The sequence below is a fragment of the Ischnura elegans genome, chromosome 12 (genome assembly GCF_921293095.1).
Source record: "Ischnura elegans chromosome 12, ioIscEleg1.1, whole genome shotgun sequence".
Classification (NCBI taxonomy): domain Eukaryota; kingdom Metazoa; phylum Arthropoda; class Insecta; order Odonata; family Coenagrionidae; genus Ischnura; species Ischnura elegans.
The window spans coordinates 65,412,660-65,425,749 of NC_060257.1; the positions used below are offsets into that span (position 1 = coordinate 65,412,660).

The following is a 13,090-nucleotide window of genomic DNA, read 5'->3' on the forward strand; positions in this document are numbered from 1 at the left end:
AAGTGAAGGTTTTGTTAATGATTAATAACAACGATTCTGATTGGCTTCTTGCGTGGAAGTCTCTGAGTGTACCTCCTACGCTACAGTTACTAGATTATTCATATAAATATATAAAAAATTACCGGAAGAATTCGTTATGGAGAGGTGAATTTCACTCGATCATGCCAAAATTTCATTTTGTTGATGGGAATTTTTCGTAAAAGAGGAGTGTTCATCAGGGTTTGTTTATCCTTTGCTTCAGTGTTCACAGTGCATCTGGGTTTTTTTTTTCTCATTTCTGGCACCTTGAAGATTAATTAATCGTAGAGGGCGTAACTTGGTGGAAATCCATAATAGCACGAATACAAGGATCAAGAACTTTGCTATTTCCACATAATATATTACATATTATGTGGAAATAGCAAAGTTCTTGATCCTTGTATTCGTACCTTGAAGATTGTTAATGCTAGTAATGCTATTATTTATTTCACTGCACTTTACCACGCGAAATTTCATAATTTTTCAAGTTTTAGATCCTTCATTTTTCTTTAGAGAAAATTTCACCTTCACTGCTACTCTTCCTTAACTTCGACCTGTTTTATCATAGTTGCTGTGCAAGCTTGCATAACATAAGCTCAGTGTTGGCATGAATAGATTTGATCAGTTTTTGAGGTATGTATTGTTCTTGAGTTGACGCCATTTAGATGAATTTCTCTTGCATTTTTACTTATGAATTATATTACAAATATTGTTGATAGCTTGGTCTCCTCGTGTGGAGGTATAGTTCTCTCTCTGTAAGTCAGATGTGCTCTGTACTCTTGTTACTTATCCAGTGCAGTAGGTCAGGCAGGGATTGGTCTTTGCTCTCTGCTGAGAAGCAGTTATAAAGCCCTGTGGGTTGGGGCATGTAGAATACCCCCACAGTATCCCTGCTTGTCGTAAGAGGCGACTAAAAGGGTGAGGTAGCTTAAAGGTGAACTCCTTTGACTAGGGCTACCAACTTTATTGCAGTGGTTATTTTGTGTGAAGGTATTGAAAAGGATATATCCTCCTTTAATAAAACCACTGAATTCAATGAAGGGTAAAGGAGGTTATTCTAAATACTGGTTAATGAACTCAAAATAGTTATTCCAAAGTTATTATAGATTGTGAGTTAGTGCATTTAGAGCCTGGTGATGCAAGTTGTGAATGATTCTCATGCAAATTAATTTGACTTCCATTGGAGATCCAAGGCTAAGCAACTATGCACTTCAACTTCCTCAGATTCTTGCACAAATGAGGTAATTTGGAGAGGAACCGAAGTCTCCTCTTTGCAAAAAAAATATGTTTGCAGCAGATTATTTCCACACTGGCTCCAAAATCCTGCCATATTGAATGTTTCAATTGGTCACTGTCTTTGACCTTTGATCCTGATTGTTGATTGTCATCAGATACCGTCAAAGTGGGTGACTTTGGACAATTTCAAACTTCAACTTTGAGTGTAGAAGTTGATAAACACAATTAAAGCCTCTACCACAGAGTAGATATATACAGAGGGGACATTAGGTTGGAATACCATAGGTTTCTCTGTAATGAAAAATGCGCACGCGGCCATATTGAAAATAAGTAAAATTATGCGGTAAATTCAAGCCAAATAGTGCTAACGACTTACCATGCAGCGAAAAAAGAGGGTTTAAAATTCAAAGTAGCCTAATTATTTCTTTGCTAATAAAGGTAGAGCAAGGAACGCTAAATCGCACTCACTAATCCGGCAGTTATTATGTAAATAACTGACAGTCTTGTTTTCTAAATTCGACCGACGACATCGAATCACCCATTCCTTGGACCTGTGCCAACACCACAAGTTCTTATTAAACTTTTTCGACAATTTCATTTATAGTGCAAAATAATACTTGAATATTAGTTTAGTTTCTTCGATCAGCAATGTAACTCAGAAAAAATATGAAATTACTTACCTCACAGGGTCTTTAGGGAAACTGAAGAAACTCAACTTTGCTTCCGTCATGCCCGCATTGTTTTTGCAGTTAATGGCTGAACACCGAGCAAAACCTTTTCTTCTCGTCTTATTTTCCACGTTTCTTTAAAACACTAGCACACTACGTGAAAGCATTGAAGAGTGGAGGAATAAAAAAATATTTGTGCGACAACACTCCGCGCCAAGCGCGAACGGTAGCAACCAAATAGCAACTCAAGCCACGTTTCCTTATTTAGAACATGGTGAAATGCGCAATGAGCTGATTACCGCCTTCAGCCGTTTTGTCCTCTCTGTATATCCCTACTCTGTGCCTCTACTATGTATTAAAAGTTGGGTGTTGGTCCCTAGAAACTATTCCCATTTGTTAAAATGTCACAATTTTACTGATGTTACAACAAAAAATTGAACATATATAAGATGTACCCTCAAGTTCAACAATTCATCATTAATCATGCAGGTGAAGACCTCATTAACATCGGGACTGACAATCGAGGTGAAGTGTAATTTTTGTACTTGTAATTTTTAACAGGGAATTTCTCCTCATAAAACATATTTTTAGGATTACCATTTTTGTCTCTACTTTTTAATTTACGACTCATAAAAGCAAAATATTGTGGGAATGATACTTGAAAGATCACTAAGGAATTTTATTTAATCACAAAATATCCTGATGAGCAAAGATTAAATGGAGTGATAACATGATACTTCAATATAACCCTAAACTTCAGAAAATATACAGAATTAAAATACACAAAGCTGTCCAAGTAGACAATTAAAACATAAGAGATAATAATAATAATATTTATTATACGGACAAATGTCCTTTTACAAAAAATTACCATAGAAATTGTTACATTGAAATAAAATACAAATGAAAGTAAAGTTACACATTTTGGCGAACAAATGTTTTGAATGCATTTTGGGATAAATGAAAAATATCTGATGAGTTACAATGTTTGTTAAAATCCCTCATTATCTGAAAAACTGGTAGGTGAAACATGTAATTGGTTCTCAAATGCGGAATATGGAAAAGGAAGTGACATCTGGAGTGAACTGATGGAACCCTTAGGTTAATTAATGATAAAAGATAAGAACACTTAATGTGATTATTAAGCAATGAGTGTAAAAATATTAGTCCTATTTGTTTTCTACGTGCATAAAGGGTGTGGGTATTGAGTACTTTCAAAATATTGTCATATTCACCACTTTCCCTTACCATTCCGGCCTTAAAGCCCACAAATCTAAGAAATTTATTTTGAACCTTCTCTAGGCCTAACTCATATTTATGATAGAATGGAAACCAAATCATAGAGCAATATTCCAGAATCGGTCTAACTAGGGTGATGTATAGGAGTCTAATACAAGCCATATTATTAAAGTCTCTGGAATTGCGAAAAATGAAGCCGAGAGTTTTGTAAGCTTTTGTAATTGTAACTTCAATGTGGCTGTTAAAAGTTAAATCAGAGTCAAATATTACTCCCAGGTCAAGTTTCTGGTTCACTCTAACAAGGTCTTGTCCAGACATAGAGTAATCGACAAGAACCGGAATCTTAGATTTATAAAAGGTTAGTACATTACATTTACTAATATTTAAATGCAAGGCATTCATTTTACACCATTCGGAAATATTTGTCAGACATCTTTGAAGTACAAGAGCATCTGCATAAGAGTCTATAGTGTGAAACAACTTTATGTCATCAGCATACATAAGATAATTAACAGGTTTAATTACAGTTCCAATATCATTAATAAAAATTAGAAATAGAATTGGTCCTAAATGTGACCCCTGGGGGACACCAGATACAGCTTTGAAGGAAAAAGAAGTGACGCCATTGATTTTTACCATTAGTTTTCTGTTTGCCAAGTAACTGCTAAACCAGGATAGTAAGTTTCCACTTATGCCATAAGCATTTAGCTTTGCTAGGAGTATTGTGTGGCATACCTTGTCAAAAGCTTTGGTAAAATCACAATAAATAGTGTCTACTTGATGGTGTTCATACGCTGAGGCAGTGACAAAGTGCTGAAAAGTTAGTAGGTTGGTGACGGTAGATAAACCACTCCTAAACCCATGTTGCTCTTCAACAAGAATATTTTCAGTAAGTGGGGTGAGTATATTTGTCACTAAACTTTCAAGCACCTTTGCAAAAACAGATTGGATAACAATAGGTCTGTAGTTATTAACTTCATTTTTATTGCCACTCTTGTGCACAGGAATTATGTAAGAGGTTTTTAGGAAATCAGGAAAAATGCCATTCTGTAAGGATTTGTTGAAAATTATGTAAAGGGGGAACACTAAGGCTTCACAACAGTTTTTGATAAGCAGTGGAGGTAAGTTGTCAGGACCAGAACTCTTTGATACATCTAGTTTTCTCAATATGTATAGAATTTCATCGACAGTGACATTCACAGTTGAAATATTAATATTATGACTAAAATTAAACTCTAGAGGGGAATTACTCTCGGTAGGTGAGTAGACCTCAGAAAAGTACTTTGCGAATAGATTTGCGATATCACCATGATTATCACACTTAATGCTATTGTAGGACATTGTTGATGGGATGTTTTTTGTATTTCGGCGATTATTTACATGCGACCATAAATGTTTAGTATTCACTAATATATTATCCTGCACAGTGTTTAAATAGGAAACATAACTGGATTTTGAAAGAATTTTACATTTTTAACGAATATCTGAGAACTTTTGGTAATCTAAAAGGTTCCCAGAGGCTTTATAAATTCTGTGAAGGATTTTCTTTTGATAGATTAATTGCTTTAGGGTCGGTGTAAACCATTTGGGATAACTACTGTTACAACATAATATGACAGGAGTAAATAATTCTATAGCTTGATACATTATTGAATAAAAGGAGTTCACTGCCTCATTACAATCTGATTTACATAATACCATAGGCCAGTTTACTTCATTGAGGTAGTTATTTAAGCCAAGGAAGTAACAGTTTTTATAGTCAAGAATAAGCTCATTTTTTTTACTATGTCTACTTTCTTTGGTACAATCATCACAAGTTCAATGGGCGGATGATGAGAATCACATCTTGTTAAAGGGTCATCAACCATAACACATGAAACATTAGCCGAATTAGAAAATACAAGGTCAAGTAATCTGTCGTATTTATTTTTTATAGTATTAATTTGTGCTAGACCCAGGAAAGAATAGTTGTCAACAATAATTTTTAATTTTGGTGGAAATTCACAATTAATGGGAACTACCTCGTTTTCAAATGGAATATTACAATCTATAAAAGGTAAATTGTAGTCTCCCAATATTAAAATTTCATCAAATTCTTTAGTTAGAATGTTTTCCACAACAATGCAATGACTATCATAAAATTCAGCTGGAGAATTAGGTGGAAAATATACAGATCCAAATAAAAATTTTAAACCAGCAGAAGAAATACTGACAAACACATGTTCTACATTATAGTCTGACAAAATTAGTTCATGACAATTAAGCGAAGATTTTACTGCAATTAAAACGCCGCCACCACGTCTTTTACTTGAATGTGTGGAGTCGCGATCTCTTCTAAATACGTTATAGTTTGGCCAATTGAGTTCAGATGTTAACACGTCACTCGTTAACCAGGTTTCGGTTAGCACTAAAACATCATAATTGGAAATACTTACGGCTAAGCTGAGTTCCGTAAGTTTTGTTTTGATACCCCTGACATTTTGGTAATAAATTGAGAGATGAGAGTTAAGCCGGGAATTATTTTGAACATTAATCTCACCTCTCACAGAACCCTGTTTTTTGGCACGATCTTAGGCATACCCTTGATATATTTAATCGTGAGATCTTGTTCGCCAGCTTCCGATCTAGTTCTCAGCTCTTTTCTCAGGGTTTGGAGGTAGTTTCTTTCCAATAGAGTCCGATCTCGGGAGCAGGATAATGGACGGATGAAATCATTTCCAGCGGATTTGAGGGAGTTGAAATTCTTGAAGAATTCAAGGACTTCCTCCTCATACGATAGCGTGATCTTAAGCGGTCTCATTTTGTTTGACACATTTCTTCCGAGACGAGTGCTACGGAAATCAAGGGTTGACGAGATATTCGGCAGCACAGTAGGGGAAGGTGTTGTACCTTGGAACAGATTTTGGTTTTTTAATCATTTTGATACTTTAAAGGAGAGGTCGGAGGTTCTGCCTGTTTCCATTCTTTGGTACCACTATTGTATATGTTTTCTAAATGCCATTCAGATAAATAATAAACAGATCCTTAATGCAATCATTTAATTTTGATATCAATGACATGTGTTCCAAGGTACAGTGACTTCTTGTACCTTGGAACATCTCATGTTGTACCTTGGAACATGGCTTGTATAAATCTGGCAAATGTATTAGCAGTCCATCTAATCTTTTAATATGAAAACATCTATACTCATACAAATACTAAGTGAACATTTAGCAAACGTTATGTCCTAATTCATTGAGTTTAATTCTGGTACATGAAAAAATCCTCTTTTTGAAATTTGCCTTGGAGAGTTAATACCACCTAAAATATCTTCCCATGGATATATTAAAATGTCTTCTTTCTCTGGCCATTTCCATGACTTTTTTGATTTTGTCATTGAGCTAATGGTTGCCCCATCATCATTAACATTGATTATTTTCCCAGGATACAATTCGTTATCATATGTAACTGCTACAAACTGCCCCACTGCACGAACAACACTTTTTAGAGGAAGAACATATTTCATGCTTTTTTCTCCCATACCCACTGCAATGGCATTTTCTTCGATTTTGTCTTCAGCATCTTGTTCAAGTATTTCTTGCACACTCACTTCTTTATATGAAGAATCTTGACAAATCACCTGTTCGCACTCGTCCCCACTATCGTCTATTATCAACTTACGTTTAACGGGCTTTTTCTTCTTACTGATACCACTTGTTTTCTGTGCTGCAATTTCCTCCTTGTTGGGTGTGTCTGTTAGAATTCTAGATTTTCCTTTTGCTCTTCCTTTAGAAGTCCCCTTCCTAGGCAGCGCCTTTGGAAACGGTCTGATCATCACTGGTGAGATTGTAGGCTCTTCACTTGTTGAAGGTTTACTCACCAATTGCAGTGGCTCATGCCTTTCTCCTGGATTCAGTGCTGGATCGGGACGGTCTGAGACATACGAGGAAAGAAACTCATCTTCCTGAAAAATGTCCTCATTCAGTGGCGAGATGCCAGTAGCACTAAAACCACTCAGAATGTTGCTGGTAGTAAAAGCAAGAGGAAATGCTCTGCCCACCAATTGAGCAACATCATACACTGACACAGATTTCCCTGGGTTGGAGGACATCCAGTTATTCATTGCCCTATTATAATGCATCTTGAAAGAACCAAAAACTGTCCGATCTAGAGGCTGAAGTTTATGTGAAGTGTGTGGAGGAAATGTGATCATAATTATTCCTGAAGCTCGGGCCTTCTCAATAACTGGGATATTCACATGGCTATCATGGTTGTCAAGGAACATGAGAATTGGTTCCTCTTTTGAAGGCTTTGCATGTTGTATGAAATGATCTAAAAATTTCAAGAATAGACTCTCATTGGACCACCCGGATGGGTTAGCACCTCCTATGCTACCTACTGGAGCTCCAGTTAACATGAAATCCTTGAAATTTACTCTCGGAAACACAAACATAGGAGGAATGTGATTCCCAACAGCGTTAATTGCAGCAATCATGGTCACATTCTGTCCCCTTTCTCCAGAAGTCATACTTCCCAACTGTTTTATGCCTTTTGGAGCCACAATTTTCGGTGGTACGTGGACCGTTGATAGCCCTGTCTCATCCACATTGTAAATTTGATGTGCAGGAAATGGACCATGCTTTTCCAGAACAGTTTTAACATTTTTAAAGAATGCTTGTACATTGAATTTATTAAAGCTTGTTGATCGAGCAAGAGACGTTGCTTCAGGCTTCCGAAGTGCAACCGAAGCTTCATGTTTCTTCATAAAATTTCTCATCCATTCACCTCCGGCAGTTTGGTTTTCATCCCACTGTTGAGGATATTTAACTTTGTTTGCTTTAGCATACTGGTATGCAAGCTCCCGTATCTCCCATTTCGTTAACCCATAATGCAGAAGAGCTGCCTGCTTTATGTAGTCAAGCAGTTCCTCCTCCATTGTAATATTAAAAACTTGTTTTACTGCATTTGTTGCTTCATATTTATACACATCTGAACCTGACTGTTTATGAATTTCAATATGTCTGTGTAGTGTTCCCAATTTTACTGTAAAATCTGCACATGCTTGCCGCAATGACATTTCACCATTTATGACTGCCATAACTGCACATTCAATATTTTCTTTTACAACTGCTGATCGTTTCTTACCTTCTTTACTTCTAGGCATATTCTGGCCTAACCTAAAACAAAATAGATACTGGTATGTAGCTTCATCATAATTGTCTTTAGTAAGTAATTTACAAAAATGATTCATGTTAGTGTACCTTGGAACATGTTCCAAGGTACACTAACAATAGTGTTCAGAGGTACACCAACTACAACATTCATTTCCAAACACCGACTTCTTCATATAAATTACAACAATTAACATTAAAATAAGTAGTAATAGACACAGTTATACTTACAGTTTAAGAACAACTAGATGAAAATTCACTAACAATCGTGATGAAGATTCAGTCAATCGAAAATACTATCTCTGAATAATTACTTTTTCGCCACATAAAATTCAACTGGAGTTTACATCAAAACTTGTAAACATCAGGCAGCCATTTCAAAACAATTGAGCATCTACTGGAGGTAGCTTCACATAGTTCAAACCATTCCCACTAGATGCCATGGTAAGTACTAAATATCTTCAATGTTCCAAGGTACAAGTGTTCCAAGGTACAACACCTTCCCCTATTTATCAGTCGTTTTGTGATTTCCGAATCATGGGTCGCATTATCTCCAACCATTTTCTCTGGGACACCATAAACAATTATGTTTTTGCACCTTCGGTTTCGTTCATTTACCTCATGAATTACGGAATTCATTGCGTCACAGTCCAATGTATTGGATGATGCAGCCGAACCATTCTTCATTGATTCGATTTCTTTTTTTAGTTCCAGTATAATTTGTTTCAACTCACTGATTACTTGTCCATAGGAGCTGCAGTCACAGTTACCATGAAACACTTCATTGTTTACTTGTTTCGGATTACACTGACTACAGAACCACTCGATATCGGGCTCAGCAACAATCATTTTTAAAATATTGTCCTTTTGATTGGAACACTTTTTGTGATAGGCATTATCACATTTGCTACACACTATGTGCGAATTTTTTAAATCAATGTGCTTCACACAAGCCGGACATTTCACCTTGTCGGCCATCTTGAACTTGAATGTGTTGATCCTTTCGTTGTTGAACATTATAATAGATACTTGTTCTTGCAAAAATATCATGCAGATTTTCGTTCATCATTGAAATGTGAATTCAAGTTATTACCTGTGTGTGTAACATATTTCGGTTGGGCTCTAGAGGTAGCAAGCTGGTTTAATTTAGCTATTCGAAACAAAAGTCATAAATTTAAAATGTTGTATTTGTATGGTGAGACTAATGTTGGTAAGACAAGAATTGTTAGTAGATACCTCAATGATTTTCCTTTTAACCTTTCTGAGAAAGCTTTATTCACCTGATCCTCTGTGAAATTGCCATACTGCCTTCCGCCAATTTTTTTTTATACTTCCCCATCTTCAGTAGGTACCTGGAAAAACACAAATATTACTGTAGAGGTTTGTACAAAACATAAATAATAAGATTAGTCGAATTTAATGATCAAATTTTGTATTAAAGTGTGTTTTCCCAGTTTTTAGGTTAGGAACAAAATATACAGTATGACTTTGGACATGTCCAAAGTCACCCACACAAGTGCATAAATAAATGAATTAAATCATAGAAAATTATCATGATGAAATATCAAACTGGGCTTTGTATATGTGTTGTACAACTATATAAACTAACTTTAAAAAACTAAAATATATCTGTTCTCTCATTAGTCTCTTACCTGCAACAGAAGTTTTGAAGATCATACAAAAATACGTTTTTCAATCAGCAGTTTTAATTTGAGGTTAGGAACTGAAAACAGGAATCACAATCTGGAAACAATGTGAAAACAGCTGTCTGACATCAGTGCTACCAACTAATACTTTGGAAGTGGAAATCGATTCATTTTTGGAATTGTCATAGACTATTGAATAGAACATATGTTTTTGTCCAAAGTCGCCCATGTGTCCAAAGTCACCCACTTTTACGGTACCTCGAGCATTCTTCAATGTGTGCATCAGTGCCTCTGCTAGAGTTTCTTAAGAACAGCGGCTATATAAAGAAAAAGCTTGCTGTTCATCAAGTTCCATTGCTTCAATTCAGGTACTTAGTCAGTATCTTCAGGTCTGACAAAACTAATATAGACAAACATATGGATGAAGGCTGCTGCCAACAATCAGCATTGGGGTCTAAATCACAGTTTTGGGAGGGACTTAAAATTATCATTGAGCAGTAACTCAGAAGGTTGTATGCCTATTGTAATTGGTATACTGCTTAATTTCAGCAGCCACCACCTCTTTGGTGAATTTGTCCAAAAAAAATTCCAGGCTGTCTTGATGTAGCCCTCTCAGACAAATTTGAAAAGTACCACAATGAGGTTTTCAGTTTATAATTATATTATTAACTCATTGATCTCCAGCAATAGTTATGAGCTGCTAAGTCTTAAAATGTTAAACATTCTACATGATTGATGCAGTAGATTTCTGTATTAATTATAAAGTGTGAAATCTTCTCGGCTGCAAATTGACTCCATTGTGTGCAGGACGGATGACATCACAAATCCTATCCTACATGGCCAAGTACAAATGAGCTAATTACAATTTCAAAATAACGAAGCAGAAAACTTTATTTTGATTTGAATTTGACAAAACACTTTGTATTTATACGGTTAACACAAACATTGTGGTGTATCTATTCATTCATATCACCATGGTGGTTGAATTGTGGATTTCATAATTCAGTGCATTCATGGCAACTGCAAAATGCTTCAAAAATTTTTTTGCATTTTCTACTGCCCTCGAAACCCATTAAGTATTTGGGGAAACTAATATCTTCATGGGACAGTCATAAAATATATTTGGACAACGCAGCCCAAAGAACACCAACAGAGTCCAAGAAATAATTACTAGCATTTTTAATTGACACGTTCATTAGCATGGATATACACTTAAACAATATATTTGATTAACATTTTATGAGAATAAATACGAATGAGTTAAGACCACGCCTATCTTATTAAAATTTAAAAGAGTAATTATCATCTGCTAGCTAATTTGAAAATATTCTCCTGGTAACTACTAATTGGATTACAAAATTAAAGACACCCAAAAATGCATCTTAGCTGATATAACGAACAACATATTACAGTTTTTTAAGCAACTTTTCACTTTATGCAAGCAAGATTGCTTAATTCCCACCTGAGCAATGAAATAGAACAGACTTTCCCTCACTATCTGCCCATGCTCATCAAAAATTATGAAGCAGGTTCATCGCTTGGGCGGTAATGGGGGAACACAAAACAGACAAATGAGGCTCATGAGAGGCTCTTCAAGATGAGACAGATGATATTGCTGCAGAAGCCACTCCTGCAGCAATTGCTGTCAAAAGATCATCGCCGGGGGAGTAGTAGCAGTTGTTATGATTGAAAAATTAGCAGAGAATATGTTACTAGATCCACAAGGGAAAATTGTTAAATTAATCAAGCAGCAGTTGCACTCTTCAGTGAACTTCGACAAGATGGTTGTTACAGTAAGAGCTTTCACATGAGGCATATTGTTTAGTAGGGCCTTTTTTTAATTTTTAAATAAAACTCATCACATTATTTCTCTTGTGGAACTGTGGACCCTTCGTAGAAAAAAATTCTGAGGTCATTGAGAAGACTGCAACTGTCAGGGGTAGTGTTTCCATTACTTTTACATGTCGGCAGTCCTCCACTTGGTCACTGTTGACTTCAGTGCAGAAATGAACTGTTCAGAATTTGGGAAGTGATACTCTACAGTTCTGCCTGGTGACATTGAATAAGTTTTCCATTGGATCGTGGTTTAAGTGTCTGGGATTAAGGCACTCGAACCCAATTCCCTTTAATGTGTCCCACAGCATCATGATAGCTTTAATGAAGGCTAGCTATCCCATTTGGGAGAGAGCATGAACTTCTTTCTGTCCTCTCATAAACTTAGTCTTTAAATTTATGAATGGCACTTGGCCAATGCTCCATGTGAGCACTATCTTTCAGAGGATGCTTCAACACTTTTTTACTACTGCCATTTGCAGAATCACCATTAAAAATGTCGAAAAAACGGTCAATTTCAAGTATATGGTCTGATGTGGGCAGGGCCTCTGTACCAAGTTTCCCTTACATTATTAAAAATACCAATCATTAGAGAAAGTATTGAATTGAATTTGATGAAAAGTTTGATAGTTTCTAAGATTTTGACTATGGGAAAAAATGTTATTACCTGTGGGAACCCTAATGTCACTGAGAAATAACTAATATACCCTTAGCAACCATAGTTTTAATTCCACTCCCTACAATCCGGCTGTATACCTGGGCTGTGTAGGACACCCTCATGTTTTGAAATCCATTTGGGTTAAGGTACTTCTCTGGTAGTTAAGCAACACTAAATGAAAAATGGTGTCATTCAGTAACATACGTAAGGCTGGACGGCGATATTTTGTGGAACTTGGTGGCAGGAAACATAATAAAGATACACTTGTGTGTTCCACAGAAGTTTTAATAACCGACCCAGGTTATTAAAACTTATGTGAAACAGCTGCTCCTGCTCTCGTCTGCTTCAAGGAACAATTTAATCTCCATCAGAGATTCGTATGATTGTACTGGAAGAGTTATAGGATCATGAAACATTTCATATTCCGTTCCCTTCTTTTGTCTCCCATGTCTCTTCTCTCCTTTAATGTCCATTTCATTGGAGATAATTTCGCAGCAGAAGGTCAATACTTTATATTGGTTTTCAATGTACTCCATCGGAAAGGAACTGGAAGTCTTCCTTCCTTACATATTCCAAACTTCGATGGCCCGTTGCACCTGCATGTTACTCCTTATATGCAGTTTCTACTCTTTCTGCAGCAAC

At 36.0% G+C, this 13,090-nt stretch overlaps 1 protein-coding gene across 2 annotated transcripts; it reads right to left on the reverse strand.

Moving 5' to 3' along the window:
* Nucleotides 1-6,296: 6,296 nt before the first annotated feature.
* Nucleotides 6,297-11,748, reverse strand: LOC124169595. 2 transcript variants are annotated; one of them, XM_046548235.1, is made up of 3 exons: nucleotides 9,964-11,748; nucleotides 8,543-9,663; nucleotides 6,297-8,317 (listed from the first exon to the last, which is right to left on the reverse strand). In XM_046548235.1, the coding sequence occupies exon 3, from the start codon at nucleotides 8,302-8,304 to the stop codon at nucleotides 6,388-6,390; it is 1,917 nt and encodes a 638-aa protein (XP_046404191.1). In that variant the 5' UTR covers nucleotides 8,305-8,317; nucleotides 8,543-9,663; nucleotides 9,964-11,748; the 3' UTR covers nucleotides 6,297-6,387. The 2 variants fall into 2 exon arrangements, with proteins under 2 accessions (XP_046404191.1, XP_046404190.1); XM_046548234.1 differs by having other exon boundaries at nucleotides 6,297-9,663.
* Nucleotides 11,749-13,090: the final 1,342 nt, after the last annotated feature.

What these genes read in the sequence shown, in the direction of transcription:
- LOC124169595 (XM_046548234.1), bottom strand. Translation starts at nt 8,391, where the DNA reads ATGAATCATTTTTGTAAATTACTTACTAAAGACAATTATGATGAAGCT.